General features: G+C 42.2%; 2 protein-coding genes across 2 annotated transcripts in view; one reads left to right on the forward strand and one right to left on the reverse strand.

Annotated features, from left to right (window-relative positions):
* Positions 1-1,205, forward strand: part of edar (ectodysplasin A receptor) — a 67,460-nt gene extending 66,255 nt beyond the window's left edge. The window contains exon 12 of the mRNA XM_078402554.1: positions 287-1,205. Coding sequence (XP_078258680.1) covers positions 287-621 — 335 coding nt within the window. The 3' untranslated portion in view covers positions 622-1,205. The remainder of the gene's footprint in view (positions 1-286) is intronic.
* The window catches only part of ccdc138 (coiled-coil domain containing 138), a 54,878-nt gene continuing 36,611 nt past the window's right edge, over positions 1,172-19,438 (reverse strand). Inside the window, 8 exon segments of the mRNA XM_078402553.1 lie at positions 1,172-5,267; positions 7,298-7,436; positions 9,491-9,667; positions 10,208-10,400; positions 11,925-12,044; positions 12,434-12,595; positions 14,472-14,585; positions 15,661-15,738. Of these exon segments, the coding sequence (XP_078258679.1) occupies positions 5,111-5,267; positions 7,298-7,436; positions 9,491-9,667; positions 10,208-10,400; positions 11,925-12,044; positions 12,434-12,595; positions 14,472-14,585; positions 15,661-15,738 (1,140 nt within the window). The 3' untranslated portion in view covers positions 1,172-5,110.

Genomic DNA, 19,438 nt, shown 5'->3' on the forward strand with positions numbered 1-19,438 from the left:
AGTTTTTTGTTGAGAAATGTAAGCCTGTTTGTCCTCGCTACAATTAAGATCATTCCTTGGGTACAATATGCAAGGAATTTATTCCTGAAAACCTCAAACATAAATGAGAGTTTTCCTATTTAGTTTTGTGGAAGATTTTAAACAATTTTAGATGGTATCACAACTTTTTACTAATCTACAATACTGGAAAATTTGTTTCAGATCCATAGTTGAAACATTACTCTCCTAATTTTGTGGAAGTTGCATATTTGGGTTTGTTTGAAATACTTTCATTCATATTTTTCAGGACTCAGCCCTACAGAACTGCCTTTTGATTGTCTCGAGAAAACCAGCAGAATGTTGAGTTCCACCTACAGCACAGATAAAGCTATTGTAAAAACATGGCGCCATCTGGCAGAGAGCTTTGGACTGAAAAGGGATGAAATTGGTGGAATGACAGATGGAATGCAACTCTTCGATCGTATAAGCACAGCAGGTTACAGTATCCCTGATCTGTTGACAAGACTGGTGCATATTGAAAGAATGGATGCTGTGGAAGCCTTGTGTGCAGATGTTCTAGAATACACACAAGGTATACCGATCACTAATCCTGCTATCTTACCCAAATGTCCTAATTTGTAGACAATGGCATCAATATAATGTGAAATATTACTTGCAAACCAAATGCCATTTGTTGCATTCTACCAGGAGTCCTAGGACCAGCAAAATAAATTATACATAGAATTTTGTATTTAAACTTACTGGTTTGGATCCTGAATAAGAATTATGTTCTAGCCTATGATATCAGGAGACATTAGGGAACAATTAAAAGGTCAAAGGCAATTTGAAAATGTATGCAAAAACATGATGATATGCCAAAGAAGAATGGACAAGTGGCTACAACATGAACTGCTTCGAAACATCATCTTCAGTGATCTATTAACCATGACTTTCTTTCTATTGATATTTCCCCATAGTAAAACAGACACTGGTGCAATGTTAGGAAGGACAAAATAATATTAGTTCCCTGACTTCCTGATTATAGTATGCGGTCAACTTATGAAGCAGCTGATGGCATCATACTAATTATTTATTGACATCTACCCATTTGAAAGTTTATTAAGCACTTTTAAAAAAAATCAGTTTGTATTAATGATTACAAAAAAAGTACTCTAACACTCTCCTGCTCCATGAAACTTATTTTTAGAAAATCACAATTAAAATACATTTTATGACATTTACGAAATTCAGTTTGTGTAATTATCTTATTACATGTAAATAAATTGTCACCTTTAATGATTAAAGAGTCCCCATAGAATATGCTGTCTTATAGCTTTGCATTACCTTTGTATTTAAAATATCAATATTTGCAGTACGTTGCATGTAATATAATTTTTGTATTGGCCACCCCATCAAAACGGTATTTGTGAAAGCACAAAGCTTTTAATGCACCTTTACGATAAATATTTAATGTTCATACGTTAGTACAATTTTATTTTAAATCTTTTTATCCTCTATTGTTAACAGCTGCAGTGTTACGCTTGATACTAGTGTCTTTGCACCTATACATATTGGTAGCCAAAATGTAAATGGCTGCACAATCTGAATTTTATGGCACACCACCTCATAATGTTATAGAGAAAACTTGGCTTAAAAATTACCCCATGACAACCCCATAAATCTTGGTTAATTTTAAAATCAAAAACATTTAGATTGTTTTAAGTCAGGTCTAAAGTTTAGTACTAAGAGATGCAAAGAACTGCAGATACTGGTTTATAAAAAGGACACAAAGTGCTGGAGTAACACAGCAGGATGCATCTTGACCTGATGCGTCATCTATCCATGTTCTCCAGAGATGCAGCCTAACCCACTGAGTTACTCCAGCACTGCCTTTTTTTCTAGAATTATAAAGATGTATATTTAAGAACGTGTCAATTTTTGTTTTATCAGAAAAGGTCTGATCAGATTTTTGCTTCCATTTTGCCTCCCTACTTATCAGTTGCTGTTTGAAATTATGAAATAACACACACACCAAAGGAATGTGCTTTGGAAAAAGCACTGAGGTGGTCTCCAATAGGCCATATAATAGGCATTCTCAAGACTGGTTTCATGTTTACCTAGAAGTAAACTATGGATAATTTATTCAAATTCATAATTTGTACAAAATAAAAATTACAATATAAATTCAATTTAAACTATAAAATCATTGACACCAACCAATAAAATCCATCAAAAACAGCCAATGGTACATGATAAGTTATATTTTAAAATAAAATCTCTGTTCTAAACATATTTTAACAGTTTGGGATGATATCGGAGTGATCTGAAAACGAGGTTTGAAAATAATGGCCCTGCTTTAATATTTCAGAAGGCTGCCATCTTTCCCAGTGATCTTGAATTTACTGATTTAAGGATCCAGGTTTTGTCAAGAATAGGAAGAATTTTAGAAGCATATATTTCAATTAAAACTAATTGTCTTTAGTCCAACAGCTAAATGACTAACCTGTATAAAACACTGTTAAATTCTGAGCAGCAGCTTTAAAAAAAAAAAGATCAATTACCGCACAAAATATCAATGGCAAAGATGATTCCAAAATTGAGGGCTTTATGAAGAAAGGAGTTGAATATCTAGTCATGAAGAATCAACTTGCACTATTCAACTACTGTACAATTGCCAAGCACTAAGACTTTCTGCAGATAACCTATACAGATACAATTAAGGCCAAAGTCTCACACATGATTTAACCACAATGTAAGAAAGTGTCACCATTGCAAACTAATCAACCATTTTAGACGTGTAAAATCTACAGGTACAGCCTACACTCCAAACCAACCTCAGCAGTACAGGTATGCATTTCAATCTTTTGGTGCTTCAGGAATAAAAAACAAAATACTAACACTGGGGCAGACTTTACAAGTAGGTCGATTAGTATTTTACAAACCTATATAAATATTGCCCGAACATCATTAATCTTTTGCTTGTAATCTTCTTAAATTTTAAGTTGCAGTGCAATCCTTTAAAGTTGACTAACTTAAAAACGATTTAGCCTCCCACGCATTCAGCACACAACAAAAAGCCTCGGTACACGTGATAATAAACTAAACTAATTATTTCACAAGCTAAGTAAAATTCTAAGAATCCAGTATCTGAATTCACATCTATATATTTCTGCATCTTACTACATCCTCATTATATTGTGAATCTACTACTCCTGAATCTGCATAGGATGTGTAGAAAAGAATCGTAGATGCTGGTTTAAATCAACGGTAGACACAAAATGCTGGAGTAACTCAGCGAGACAGGCAGCATCTTTGGAGAGAAGGAATGGGTGACGTTTCGAGACCCAAAACGTCACCCAGTTACTCTCTCTAGAGATGCTGCCTATCCCACTGAGTTACTCCTGAATCTACAGATTCACCTAATTTACGTCAAGATCTGGAATCACAGCTGGAAACATCTCGGGTCAGCAACTTGTGTTGGCTTGAGCTGGAGCCTTAAGTGTGTGCATGTCCAATATGTGGAAAAGCTGAGACTAACAACTTGGACCTCACTAGGGTCACGAACAATTATCCCACAACAGTTTAACACATAGAAACCCATTTTACCACGGGGTGACGCCGTACGATGGCAGCCTCGCCAACAGTCTGATTCGTCCTTTTCTTTTTTTGTTGTTTTTAGTCTATCTTTAGTTTTGTATTATGTGTGGGGTGGGGGAAACATTTTTAATCTCTTCCTCGACGGAGATGTGACTTTTTCCGTATCGTATCTCTGTCCGCACTGCGGCCTAACATCATGGAGCTGGCGGTCCCTTTGCTGGGGATCCAACTTCGGGATCTCCAACCGCGGGAGCCCACAGACTTAACCTCGTGGAGCTCGCGGCCCCTTGGGTAGGGATCTACTTCGGGAGCTCCAACCGCAGGAGCTTCGACCATCCCAATGGTGGATGGTTCGACTGCCCCGACCGCAGGAGAAAAGAAGATAATACGTTATTGCCTTCCATCACAGTGCGCTGTGGTGGATGTTTATGTTAATTTTTATGTAGCTGTGTGTCTTGTTGCTTTTTTGGTATGACTATGGCAAATCAAATTCTTGTATGTTTTTACATGCTTGGCTAATAAATTAATTATAGGTGTTTTGGTAATATGAGTAATATCCAATTGTCTAGAAAATCTGCAGGTGCTGTACCACCAAATTCACCAATACCATGATACCCAATGTATTAAGTGGTCATTTTTCTGTCAGTCTCTGCAAACCTGATGGAATGGAAAAATATTTGGCTGTCAATTGATGGTACTGTGAATTGGAGGGGTCAGGGACAAATGATAGGCAGACGGACTGGGGTAAGAGTCAGTTGCTGGAAGGAAGAGCAATGGTAATCTGGCACAGCAGTACAGTCAACAGGAGTTTGTGAAACACAAAGAAACAGATGCTTAGTAGACAATGCATGGGTTTAATGTGCGGAGTGGCTGTAACCTTGATGAGAGAGAGATCATAGTCACTGGGGTGCATGGAAATGGTTGGTCCACAGGAAACACTGCTAAATACCCACTTAAAAGACCTACAATGGTTTGGATTGAATTCCCCACAAAGGTTTGAGAACTGATAAAGTAAGGATACAAAGTGGCAAACTTCTCAGGTGCTGCAACAGTGGCCCTTGCTAGCATAAGAAATATTAAAGATACCATCAAGGTATGTACCGGGTGCCCCTTGGCATGTGCAGGCTCTTTAATGTATCAGTACACTGAGACATGCTGAACATTTGAAAAAAAAATTTAAGTGAATTTTGTGACAGAAAGAACAGAACTAATGTCCCAATCAATAGCCGGCAACCTCCCTCAATTTTCTAAAGGGTGTCGGGTCTGAAGAGAAGCAAAACAGAATCTTCTAAATCAGAGGCTAACTGTTTCAAATGTTTAGAGGTAAAAACGCTATTACCTTGAATAAACTACTTTTTTCAGTTTATTTGGGTTCATTAAAAATATGCACACTTAAATATCTTCAGTTGAAAAATGACAAACTATGAAATCTCAAATATACAGAAAGCTTACCAGTGATGGTAACAGTACTAAAAGCAGTGCCTAGTTCCTTGGGCTGTGCGTATGGATGTTCACTGATGTGAATGGCTGCTACTCAGACTGCTCGCTGTGCAGTGCCTTTAGTTATGCCCAGGTTAAACAATATAGACTGAAGATTTTGTGTGAGAAACGTCTGCTCTGGATCCATTGTCCTGTGCCACTCTTGAACAAAGATGTGGATTGAGAATAGTTCAAATAATTTCTTATTATTCCTGTAAGAATAAATGTACAAATTTAAGTCAGTTTCTCTGTTCATTTAATGTGGAGCATTTGGATAATTTAAATTTAATTTTAAAGTAAGGTGTTCAAGAATCTCATTAGCGCAGGTCAGAGCATGCATCTTCCAATTAAACATCCAAGTAACTGCACAAATTATATAACGGTATCCTTTACATCACCATTATTCACCTATTCAATCTCTCTCAAGTAGAGTTAATGCCGCATATACACTTGCTTCTCCGCATCCATATTCATGGCATCTACTCCCATTTCCTCCCTCCTGCATTATCCAATAAATCACATTTTCAAAGCTGCTTCATTTGTAAAATGCTAAACAGCATCTCTTCCAGCCATAATGCATCTCATTTTAAGAGGCATGAACTAGCTTTAAGTAGAGTAAACTAGCTTTAAGAAATGCTTACCACTTATGAAATCAACTGCTGTTGCATCCAGCCACTTAGCACAATTACAGTAATAAGTAAGCAGCATAAAGTTATTTTATTATAAGAAAATAACTGCAGATGCTGGTACAAATCGATTTATTCACAAAATGCTGGAGTAACTCAGCAGGTCAGGCAGCATCTCGGGAGAGAAGGAATGGGTGACGTTTCGGGTCGAGACCCTTCTTCAGACTGATGTCGGGGGTGGGACAAAGGAAGGATATAGGTGGAGACAGGAAGATAGAGGGAGATCTGGGAAGGAGGAGGGGAAGGGAGGGACAGAGGAGCTATCTGAAGTTGGAGAAGTCGACGTTCATACCACCGGGCCGCAAACTGCCCAGGCGAAATATGAGGTGCTGCTCCTCCAATTTCCGGCGGGCCTCACTATGGCACTGGAGGAGGCCCATGACAGAGAGGTCAGACTGGGAATGGGAGGGGGAGTTGAAGTGCTGGGCCACCGGGAGATCAGTGGCGTTAATGCGGACCGAGCGCAGGTGTTCAGCGAAGCGATCGCCGAGCCTGCGCTTGGTTTCGCCGATATAGATGAGTTGACATCTAGAGCAGCGGATGCAATAGATGAGGTTGGAGGAGGTGCAGGTGAACCTCTGTCTCACCTGGAAAGAATGTTTGGGTCCTTTGATGGAGTTGAGGGGGGAGGTAAAGGGACAGGTGTTGCATCTCGTGCGGTTGCAAGGGAAAGTGCCCGGGGTTAGGGTGGTTTGGGTAGGAAGGGACGAGTGGACCAGGGAGTTGCGGAGGGAACGGTCTCTGCGGAATGCAGAGAGGGGAGGGGATGGGAAGATATGGCCAGTGGTGGGGTCCTGTTGTAGGTGACGGAAATGTTGGTGGATGATATGTTGGATCCGCTGGCTGGTGGGGTGGAAGGTGAGAACGAGGGGGATCCTGTCCTTGTTGCGAGTGGGGGGATGGGGAGCAAGAGCGGAGCTGCGGGATGTAGAAGAGACCCTAGTGAGAGCCTCATCTATAATGGAGGAGGGGAAGCCCCGTTTTCTGAAAAACGAGGACATCTCGGAAGCCCTAGTCTGAAACACCTCATCCCGGGCACAGATGCGGCGTAGACGGAGGAATTGGGAGTAGGGGATAGACTTTTTGCAGGGGACCGGGTGGGAAGAAGTGTAGTCCAGATAGCTGTGCGAGTCGGTGGGCTTGTAATAAATGTCCGTCACTAATTTTTCTCCTGTGATGGAGATGGTGAGGTCCAGAAACGGGAGGGAGATGTCAGAGATAGTCCAGGTATATTTAAGGGCAGGATGGAAATTGGAGGTGAAGTTATTTTATTATCTACAATGTGCATAGATAATTTTCTGTGGAAATTCTCTTTCCGGTGAGCAATTAATCAAATTTTTCCATGGGACATATGTGTGTTTGTGCATATATGTAAGGGGGGTCCTATGCAAAATAAAATCTACCCTTTGCAATATAATTTTAATAGTGCCAGATGATCAAAAATATGGCAACCACAATTATAAATAAAATCATCTAAAATGAAAGCAAAAATAATGTATTAAAATCTTGAAGCTACAATGTCATAATTTCAGTCACCAGCATATAATTTTTCATACTTTATTTTAGAAAGTTTCTGTAGAATGATGCTGAGTTTCTCTAGTACTTGAATATCCAGTTTCGGGCCCTTCAGGATCATGGAACAACTGTGGAATAAAGACTCAGTGCTGCATGCCTCGAGAAAATTCTGTAAATATCCTGCATAAAAATAGGAAGAAAATATGGTATACCGTAATATAGTATGCTCATTACATTCCAACAGTAAAATCTAATGATTCTGAACTTTAAGATATGCAGGTTTTCTTCTGTGCAACATTGCAAAATGTTTCATACTTTGCAGCTCATTAATTGAATAAAGTTGATAATTTAACACAAAGCACAATCTCATTTTATCTAATGATACAGTGCATAATGTAATTACTGTGAACTGGATGCAAGGAACAACAGTAATACAGCCGGCCCTGTGTGAAGAAACGTCTTCTCCTTTCTGCCTTGAATGACTGACCCCTTATTTTGGCAACTATGAACATTATTTCTAAACATCCCAGCCAAGGGAAATATCAAGTATGCATTCACTCAGTCATGCCATGCTTCAGTGAAATTATTTCTCAGTCTTCTAAACTCAGAGTTATGAACTCAAGAGTTCATGCATAGCCTCCTTAATCTCTTGGGTAGACACAAAATGCTGGAGTAACTCAACTGGTCAGGCAGCATCTCTGGAGGAATGGGTGACATTTCGGGTCGAGACCCTTCTTCAGACTGTTGTCAGGGGAGGAACAAAGATAGAATGTAGTCGGAGACAGTAAGACTAGTGGGAGAACTGGGAAGGGGTAGAGAGGGAAAGCAAGGGCTATACGAAATTAGAGAAGTCAATGTTCATACTGCTGGGGTGTAAACTACCCCTGCGAAATACGAGGTGCTCTTCCTCCAATTTGTGCTGGGCCTCACTCTGACAATGGAGGCCCAAGACAGAAAGGTCAGATTGGGAATGGGAGGGGGAGTTGAAGTGCTGAGCCACCGGGAGATCAGATAAGATAAGACAGACTGAGCGGAGGTGTTCAGCGAAATGATCGACGCTGAACAGCCTGTGATCGAGCCTGTGCTTGGTCTCACCGATGTAGAGAAGTTGACACCTGGAACAGCGGATACAGTAGATGAGGTTGGAGGAGGTGCAGGTGAATCTCTGCCTCACCTGGAAAGACTGTTTGAGTCCTTGGATGGAGCCGAGGGGCGAGGTAAAGGGGCAGGTGTTGCATCTCCTGCGGTTGCAGGGGAAAGTACCTGGGGAGGGACGAGTTGACCAGGGAGTATCGGAGGGAATGGTCTCTGCCGAAAACAGAAAGGGGTGGAGATGGGAATTTGTGGCCAGTAGTGGGATCCCCTTGGAGGTGGCGATAATGTTGGAGGAATATATGCTGTACGCGACGGCTGATGGGGTGGAAGGTGACAGCGTCCGCAATAAGCTACGAACGGGGTACTGATTGAGAATGATCAGCCATGATCACATTGAATGGCGGTGCTGGCTCGAAGGCCCGAATGGCCTCCTGCACCTATTGTCTATTGTCAATGGATTCAAGTCATCGCACATGGAATCCAAATGAAATTCCGTACTTCTCAAGTCTGATCACGCATGTCCAAATCATCCAGCAATGGACTGTTGACTGCTTTTCCTTCCACAGATGCTCTGACCTACTCAGTGTTTCTAGCATTTACTGTTTTTATTTTCTGAATTCCAACATATGTGTTTTTTTGATTTTCAATCTACATATCAAAGCTGCTATTGCCCCTTTAATCCCATGTGAGTTTATTAGGTAGTATCAATTATACAATATTCTATCAAAAGTATTTGACTTACTAGCTAGAATTGATAAATTGATCAAAATCATATTCAAATCTAAATTTATTTTATCAACATACCACAGAAATTTAATTAATTAAGCATCATATTTTAAACAAATAACATTTTGAACTCTTAATTTTAAGTTTAGGAATTAAATATTAAACCATCGAGCCATGCATATGAATAATATTCACCATAAGAATCTACTGACACATAATATTTTATAAGGTTGATTAAAACATGTGCCAAATAATGCCAAATCACCAGATTAACGCATTATCAAAACAAAATCCAGATTCTTTGCATTCCAGGTGATATTTTGCAAAAACATATTTTGGCTAAAGCTAATTCATATAAATTATTAGATGAATGTTCAGATTCCTTATTTGTTCAATTTTACTGGACGACTTACTTGATTCTGTTGTCATTTGCAGAATGATGTCAACAGCACAGCTCAGTAGATTTTTACTTGAAGGTTTCAGGTAATCAAGAATAACCTGCAGAGCCTGATACTCCAAGAATAAAGCCTTGCCTTCATCAGTGTTCAGGTCAACAAGAAGGATGTTAAATGCTTGAGCCAAATAATCTACTGTAAATGAGAGACCAATGAGAAAAAAAATCTCAATGTTCTGATCACAGTAAGAAGTAAAGGGAAATAAAACTATTTTACTTTAGTTTATTGATACAGCATGGAAACAGGCCGTTAATTGATTGAATAATAATTGAATAACTTATTGTCACATGTGACAAGTCACAGTGAAATTCTTTGCTTGCACACCCAAGGATAAGCAAATTGTCACCCATAAAGGGCGCTCACAAAGTTACAAATCCCCCCCCACCCCAGGTCCCCCTTTGTTCTTCCCCAACAGCAGTCCCCCCACGCCGGGTCCTTCACTGCCCATTGTCCTTCCCCCTCCCTCACGGCAGTCCCCCCACGCCGGGTCCCCATAATTTTTCCTTCTCCCACAGGATCGAACCCGGGTCTCTAGCGCTGTAAGGCCACAACTCTACCGCTGCGCCACCGTGCCTCCTGAACAATACATCAAAATGCAATGGCAGACCAATTGGTAGCAGTTTTACCACAGTAGGTCTCTTCGATGGTTCTAACATTAAATTAATATCTACTCACCTTGTGTTATTGTTTTGAGGATACTGAGAGCTGATAAAAATCGGATATTAAGATTAGAGCTCCTGAAGAAAGCAGAAGCTTTTGATTTGGCTTCGTCAACCGACTCTGAAGGACTATCCTGCGCAGTCCTGCTCGTAGTTCCCAGGAACAGTTCTTCTCCTAATCGCCGCATAGTTGAAGTAATCACAGTCTGCTAACATTTGAATTATTACATATCACTGCTACGAATTTGAAATATTCAACAATCCATTGTTAGTAACTAAATCTTTACCAACTTTTAAAAATTACAAGGAGAGGATTTAAAGGTGCTCAGAAAAGATGGCAAGACCTTACAGAGATGCAGTATAGAATTATTAGAATAATTTCAGGAATGAGAGACTTTAGTTGCATGCTGAAAAAAAAGGAGGTTGAAATGGGATCTGATAGAGATATTGAAAATCATGAATGGTCTGGAAACGATAGATAAACTATTCTCAATGGCAGAAGGACAAAGGACATAAGCATATAATACAAAAGTGATCTGCACTTTGGGTCGACTCAGGAGGCAGGACATTTTAACCTTGGCACACAGAAGCAAAGAACCAACTGCTGAAGGCAATGTGTTAGCAGTCTCCAGTCCATGTGCTGGTGGAGGTGCTCATGGAAGGCCCTCCCAGCAACCAGTTGAGCGAGTCAGTTCACACAGTCTGCAGCAGCTGCACAGAATGGCTGTGGAAGGAGCTAACAACATTGCGCTGGACCAAGTCGACCTTCTGGACTACCAGGACATCAGGCCTTAAAGTGATATATATAAGAATTACACATCTCCATAAGTCTGGATGACACATTTCAGAGTCTTGGAAGTTGCAAGGAGATGCTGGAAAGTGGTGACCCTCTGCATGCGGTTTCAGAAGATAATCTATTGTACTAATGCACAGTATGATTTGATCGCTAACATGCAGAACAAGCATTTCATTGTATCTCTGTACATGTGACAATAAAGAAAACATTGAATCAACTATTGAGTGTGCAAACACTGTGCTTCTCATAAAGACGTTCTGAAACTATATTGGCTGGACCACCAGCATTTGTCTGATATGCTCGTGGCAAACCATTGGTTATCTTACATTCACGGTACCTGGTATCTCTTAGATGCTTCCCATCTAGCACCCAACCCAGGCGACTATTTGCGTGCTAGCCACAGAAGCTGATCTACAAACTCATATTACAATCGCTCCACACTCTTAAATCTCCATTCCTATAGCACTATAAATGGATCGATTGTATTCATGTATTGTCTTTCTGCTGACTGGTTAGCACGCAACAAAAGCTTTTCATTGTATCTCGGTACTTCTGACAATAAACTAAACTGATCATTATCTTATGAATGAATATTAAATTAAAGGTATTTATTCACAAAACGCTGGAGTAACTCAGCAGGTCAGGCAGCATCTCGGGAGAGACGGAATGGGTGACGTTTTGGGTCGAGACCCTTCTTCAGACCCAAAACGTCACCCATTCCTTCTCTCCCGAGATGCTGCCTGACCTGCTGAGTTACTCCAGCATTTTGTGAATAAATACCTTCGATTTGTACCAGCATCTGCAGTTATTTTCTTATAATATTAAATTAAAGATCATTATTTAACATGGCTTTCCAATCAGAAAGTTACTGTGTTCATTCTGAATATCAAAACAAGCAGGCTAACAGTTGAAGGAAGAAAAATATCTTTCCACTTACTTGTGTCCCTCTTCTGTATACATGGCTTAAAGCCCAGTAAATACATTTTGCCAATGCCAGCTGCAGTTTGATATCCCCAGGTGGCATTAAATAAATTTGTGCTTTGATTAAGGGCAGGATCTGAAGCAGAAAGGAATAAAATAATCCATTATTTTGCTAATAGAATGTAAAAGGTGGTGAAGTGCTCCAGTTAAAACTAAAAACAGAAAATGCTGGAAATAATCAGATCAGACCGGATTTGTGGGAAATGACACATAATGACAAAATAAACATAAACCTAATAGTTAACATTTCAATTCAAAGATTTTTTTGCCATTACATTGCAATTTCTCATTCTTACAACCAAACTTAATCACCTACATTTAACTAGTGTTATTGGAAGTATTACATTCTTTAGTCATCAAAAAGATTGCTGGTTTTAATTACTCTAATGTAAAGTAACTCAATTCCAAGTTAATATTTGAATGCCAGAGATACCAAAATACTCGAAGAAAGAAAAATAGGATTACCTTCACACACATCTCTTGAACAGATTTTCTAGGTAAACACTTTGGACTTAATGACTTTTGAACATCATTGTCATCCTCTGCAGTTAAATAGCAAAGATACCCATCTGAGGTCCAGTCCAGAAGCACTCCAAGTAGTTCACAGAGACTGTCATTTACAATTGGCTGAAATACAGAGAGAGATTTCAAACTGAGAGTTAAGGGCCTGTCCCACAGGCAATTTTAAGGTGACGGCCGGCGACTAGGCTGTCGCCGAACGTTCGCCGGGGTGTCGTGAGCATGATCGTGAGGAGTCTTCCATGAATCGTAGTGGATCACGGTGCGCCGCGGAAATATTTTCCAGATAGAAATTTGTCGGTAGCAGCTGACTTGTCACCAGGTATCGTAGCTTATTGCGGATGCTGTCACATGCTGTCCCCAGGTTTGCTAGGTTGTCGCAGATGCATTTAGAAGCACGTAATATTAAATTAAGAAAAGGCATTTGAAGATACCAGAAGATAGTTTTGTTTAACCAATTTATTTACCGTCAGGACATTTGACAGCTAGATTGGAGGCAACAGTTTGACGGTCAGGTAAGCGTGGGAATTTTGCGATGTTTCTGAAGACGGTGTAATCTCTTAGCCAGGTGCTAGTCTCACAAAAAAAGTAACTTGTATCGACCTGACTCGGCATTGTCGTGGTCATTGTCGTAGGGTAAAAGAAAATTTGGGCGATCTGCTACGACTTTGACAGTCACGGGCAGTCGCCCTAAAAATCACGTAACTGGGACAGGCCCTTTACAAATTCACTGAAACCATAAAGGATATGGAGCACCGAAACAGTGTAAGCCAACATGTCATCAACTTGCAATGGTAATTCTTTTCCAACACATGGTCCATTGCCCACTACGCCTCAGCAAATTCAAGTGATCAGCTTAATGTTTCTTAAATGTTGTGAGAGTACCTTCCACTACCATCAACTTCTCATGAACTCTTTTTCAAAATAGCCCCTTGTGAACTTTAAATCAATGTCAGACAAGATTCAAAAGATGGTATTTCCAACAATCAAACACTTTCTCAGCATTGGAAAGTCAACCCAGAACCTTCGTACTTTTATCTTTCTCCCAAAATAAAGGTGCCCAAGAACAAACTTTAAAAAAAGGGGTTCACAGAACTACAAAAAGGGTAACATCTTAGGTTCTGCCTTGTGTTTCTAGAGGTCTTTTCCAATGAGGTAATATTTAGGAGGAAAGTGAGCAACCCAAATATAGAACTTCAGAATACCTCAGTCTACAATGACTGTGCTTGGCAGAAGAGAAAATGTCAGTGCGAAAAACATGGTTTCATTGGTTTTATTCCTACTTGTTTCAATCAAGGACAAGCTCACAGATGCAAGGCAATGAATGAGTTTATTAACCATATTAAACACCAAAGTGTTTGGTGACCTGAAATAGAGTTGTCAGTTGTGCGCATGGCACGGAATCTAATTTATAAAGAACTTTGTGGATGTTAGATGCAACAATGTTGCAATACATTCAAGAACCTTGGAGAGAAAGGTATTAGTAAGATCAGATATAAAGTTTTAACAAGAAAGGATGGTGCCAAGAAAATTGAATGATGCTTGTATACGAGCTAAATTATATGTTAAACATGGATATATGAAAAACCAAAAAAAGGAATAAAGTGCTGGACAACTCAGTGGGTCAGGCTGGAGGTCGTGAATAGGCGACGGTTTGGTTCAAGACTCTGTATAATTAAAAGTTGAGAGATGAGCGTTCAGAGGGTAAAACTGAGTGAACACGGAGCAGATGTCTGATGAGACTTGTTTGCAAGGCAAGCCGAGAGAAAATTCACAGATGTGCAAGGACTGATTAAAATGATACGGGTGAAGAGAATGCAAGAGCTGAAGTGATTGTAGACTGTCAGCATTTCCTGCTCTTGGTAACAATGATGGAGAATAGGATATATCAAATGCAAGTTGAAAAATTGCAACTGATTTTATAAAAAGTACCCAACAAATCTTCCATTGCATCAATATTAACTCATGTCGCAAAATATCTTACACGATTGATTCTACGGGCAGGTTGAATCTTTTCCTGTTTTTCCAACCTGATCGCCTTTGCGCCGGCAGAAGCATTTTCATGAAGTTTCTGCACCACATGCAATTCGTGCTTCCTCTGTAAGGAAGATAAACTCTTTTTAAAATTCTTACATTCAGCAAATACTAGAATGCACAGGCAATTCCATTATAACGTGTTAGTTACGTCCTATGAAACCCTGCACTACAATCAATGGGGATTAGGAGCTAGAGATTCAGACATGAACTTTTTTTTCCCCTCACAGCATTTTCAAAAATAAAGACCCTTTTAACAGTTAAGTTTATTTTTGTTACTGCAAGCTAAAAATATTAAAGGCAATATAAGAGAGTATCATTACAGTGTCAATAGAAAACGATTGCTTGTCATTTGTGTGGTGAAATTGACAGACTGTTGTTACGAAACAGTGGTGCCTACTGCAGGGAGATTACATGGAATCATTTATTTGCCTTCCACTGCTTTTTTCACTCTCCTCAAGCCAGCTTTCATTTTGCTTGTTAATTTCCAAAGTAACTATTAAATGATTTTCTAGTTCAAAAGCAAAATTGGTTTACAACTAGTTTGAAATGTGTAATACGAACAATGTTCCTTAATTCATCAAAAATATCTAATTCATGTTATGGAAATGCAGGTTATAGCAGAACGACCTTCAGTTTAATAAGTGCTGTAAAGAAAAAAGGCACACATGGAAAGAAGTTCAAATTCTTGGCTGGCTGGTACTGCAAATTTTCTGTTTGCGTGAATTTTTAGAACATTGAATAGTGCCTCAGACCCACTAACAGTGAGTACTGGCTGTTCCACCCCACCCAAGATGGGAAAGAGAGTGAGTGGGTTGAGGATACACTGGGGTGCCAATCTAGTGCGGGTTGTCATCTCAGGAACACAATGTGATAATGTCTCCCCAGACAAGTTCTAAATTAGTCTAAGTTCCCCTGCAGTGCATGGCACAGGATTTGATCCTGTTCATCCCTGATGCAGAAATTGCATATGGAGCCAAGCCAGGAAATGCTTGATCGAATTTCCATGCTGAAAATGGAAAATAGTTGTATTGTTTCTCATGAAAAATATATAGCTGGGGTGGTGTAAAAATATGTTTTCTTTATTACTTTTCATCTTTCACAGTTTTTGTAAGATTTTCCTGTTATCCAAAACTCACTTGCAGATTTTCTAAACGGCTTTGAATCTTTTTGTTCTGAACTTCCAACTTCTTATTCTGTTGTGTTATATTGTTCACCTGAAAAATAACACAACAGTATTATTAGAACATTACAGCTGTTCAGGTAATGGAAATTTTCCCTAAGAGAATTCACAAATCCCTACCCAAAAATTTGAGATACGGAATAAAATGTGCTCTCGTGGAATTTGTGTGAAAAAAGGTGAATAAATTAACGTTTTCAACTCGTGTTACTTGAGGCATGCCGAGATACAAGGCTTTGCAAGGAAAATCATGATGTGGACAGTTTTCATGGACTGCAGCCCCCACCATCCTTCCCGCCCCATATAACACGGCCATTGCCTGTATAAAGGTTTGCACTCGAACACAGTATTATATAATTTTGCAGTAAACAATTTTTAAATTTACTTAAGTAAAATCATTGATAATAATTTCAAATAAATAGCAGGAAGTTTTTTTAAAGATTGTCTATTTCAACAGAGGGCACATTAAAAAAAAAGCATCCTAACTAGTATTTCTGTATTCATTAAATGAATTGTGGGAAACCGCAGTCTAAAACAAAAAGCGCTTCTCGTTAAATGCATTGTCGGCATTTCTACCCATCTTCAAATGAGGGAAGTTCCAATTTAAAGCCTGTGGCAGAGACAGAGTTGACTACTTCTTTGGTCTATATTTCAGATTCATTCAACAGTTGAAATTCAAAGCGCATTTTGTTGAAATCAATCAGCAAATGTGTCTCATAATGGAGACCCAAAACCTCATAATGCGACATCGCAAAGATTCACCTGATATAGAATACATTTCAATCTACAATTTTTAAAATTATTTTCATATTTCAGATACAGCGCGGAAACAGGCCTTTTCGGCCCACCATGTCCGCGTCGCCCAGCGATCCCCGCACACTAACACCATCCTACACCATCCAAATGGGGCCAAGATATTCTGTTTTTACTTCAGATCACCAGATTTTGCAGTATTTTGAGACGTGAATTGGCCAAGATAGACTGGCAATTGATTCTTAAAGGGTTGACGGTGGATATGCCATGGAAGGCATTTAAAGACCGCATGGATGAACTACAACAATTGTTCATCCCAGTTTGGCAAAAGAATAAATCAGGGAAGGTAGTGCATCCGTGGCTAACAAGGGAGATTAGGGATAGTATCAAAACAAAAGATGAAGCGTACAAATTAGCAAGAAAAAGCAGCCTACCAGAGGACTGGGAGAAATTCAGAGTCCAGCAGGAGGACAAAGGGCTTAATTAGGAAAGGGAAAATAGATTATGAAAGAAAACTGGCAGGGAACATAAAAACTGACTGCAAAAGCTTTAGAGATATGTGAAGAGAAAAAGATTAGTTAAAACAAATGTAGTGTGGCGGCTCCCAAGAGTCGGGCCATACCACTACCGACCCCTCGGCACGGGAATGGACCAGTCCAGGGGGGCGGTCCGGTACTACAGATATAAGGACAAGGTTTTGGGCGCAAAGCCATTCCGGCAGACTCGACCCGTCTGATAACTGAGTATTAAACCAAAACGCCCCCAAAATACCTGGCTCCTTGCCTATATTTTGGGCCTCTACCGACGCGCCACATTGGTGACCTCGACGATCCATTCATACTAGGATGGACACAAGATCAAAAGCTGACCGTCCGTCCAGCTCGCAGGCCGACCAGGCCCCAGCTGTCGACGCGGTAGCCATCAAGCTCCCAACCTTCTGGACCACCCGGGCTCGCGTTTGGTTTTACCAAGCGGAGGCCCAGTTCCAGCTGCGGGGCATCACTTCGGATGACACCCGTTTCTTCCACCTGGTGGGAGCCCTTGACCAGGACATGGCCGAAGAGGTAACGGAGTTCCTCCAGGACCCACCGGCCTACGATAAGTATGAAGCCCTTAAGGAGCTGCTGCTCCAAACCTACGGGCTAACCCGAATGGAGCGGGCCGAAAGGCTCCTCCACATGCCAGGCCTCGTTGACCGGCGCCCATCTAGCCTCCTGAAGGAGATGGTCGCGTTGCTCGACGGGCACAGACCGTGCCTGATGTTTGAATATACTTACTTGCACCTGCTGCCGGCCGACATTCGCCTGCAGCTCACCGACGCCTCCTTTGCAGACACCCGGGCCCTAGGCAGGCACGCGGACGCGCTGTGGGCGGCGCGCCGTGATGACGTCAGCGTGCTAAACGTCACTCCAGCAGCACCCGATTTTCTCCGGTCGGGCGGGGGAGCTGTGGAAGGAGTGACAGCTATGCCCAGGAGGCCTGCGAGATTGCCCCCGGTGGCCATTGCGGGTCCTGCACCCGCACATGCACCGGCATTCCCACACCAGCAGGCTCCAGCCAGAACCAGCAGGAGGCACTGGTGTTATTACCACCAGCGCTGGGGTGTTGCAGCCCGACAATGCCGCCAGCCGTGCCGTTCCCGGGAAACGGCGGGGCCGGCTGCCAATAGTCCCCGCGGCGGCCGGCCAGATACTCCGCCTCTTTGCCTGGGATCGGCGCTCCGGGGGCCGCTTCCTCGTGGGTACCGGGGCAGAGCTGAGCGTCCTGCCCCCTTCGCCGCTGGACATTCGTTCTGGGAAGCGGGGGCCCATCCTCACCGCGGCAAACGGGAGCCACATTCAGACTTATGGCGTCCACACGGTCCACATCGTTTTCGGCGCTAGTCATTTCACGTGGCAGTTCACGATCGCCGACGTCTCCCAGCCGTTGCTCGGGGCTGACTTTCTGCGGGCTCATTCTCTCCTCGTGGACTTCAGGCAGCAGCGCTTGGTCCACTCCGCCACGATGGAGCCCATTGCGCTGCGGCTGAATGAGCCCATTGTACGCCCGCTGTCGTCCGTGGACTCCCATTTCGCTCGGGTTCTGGCGGAGTTTCCAGATATTATGGCCCCGCAATTCCGGTCGTCGACCCCCAAGCACGGGGTGTTCCATTATATAACAACTACCGGCCCACCCCTCCACGCACGAGCACGCCGACTGCCGCCTGAGAAGCTATGCCTGGCACGACAGGAGTTCCGCACGATGGAGTCCTTGGGGATCGTCTGCCCTTCCAACAGCCCATGGGCATCCCCACTCCACATGGTCCCCAAGGCAAACGGGGGTTGGAGACCTTGCGGGGATTATCGGCGGCTGAACGTCGCTACCGCCGAGGACCGATACCCTGTGCCCCATGTCCAGGACTTCAACGCCCATTTGGCTGGGGCCACTATATTCTCGAAAGTGGATCTGGTGCGAGGTTACAACCAGATCCCGGTCCACCCGGAGGATGTGCCCAAGACGGCAATCATCACGCCGTTCGGACTCTACGAGTTCGTACGGATGCCGTTCGGCCTCAAGAACGCCGCGCAGTCATTCCAACGATTAATGAACAGCGTGTGTCGCGGGCTGGATTTCCTGTTTGTCTACCTCGACGACATGTTGGTAGCCAGCTGCTCACGGCAGGAGCACTGTGCCCACCTCCGGCAGCTCTTTCAGCGGCTCAGCGAGCACGGGTTGGCTATAAACCTCGCCAAGTGCTGCTTTGGCGTGGCCACAATCGACTTTCTCGGCCACCGTGTGTCCTCGCAAGGCGCGGTTCCCCTGCCGGACAAAGTAGACGCCATCCGCCGGTTTCCTCATCCGTCCTCGGTGCGTGGCCTGCAGGAGTTCGTCGGCATGGTGGCCTTTTATCACCGGTTCCTGCCATCCGCGGCCCACATCATGCGGCCGCTATACGAGCTGCTGGCGGGCAAGCGTAAGAACGTCGTGTGGACCGATGAGGCGGT

The sequence above is a fragment of the Rhinoraja longicauda genome, chromosome 7, assembly GCF_053455715.1.
Source record: "Rhinoraja longicauda isolate Sanriku21f chromosome 7, sRhiLon1.1, whole genome shotgun sequence".
Lineage (NCBI taxonomy): Eukaryota > Metazoa > Chordata > Chondrichthyes > Rajiformes > Arhynchobatidae > Rhinoraja > Rhinoraja longicauda.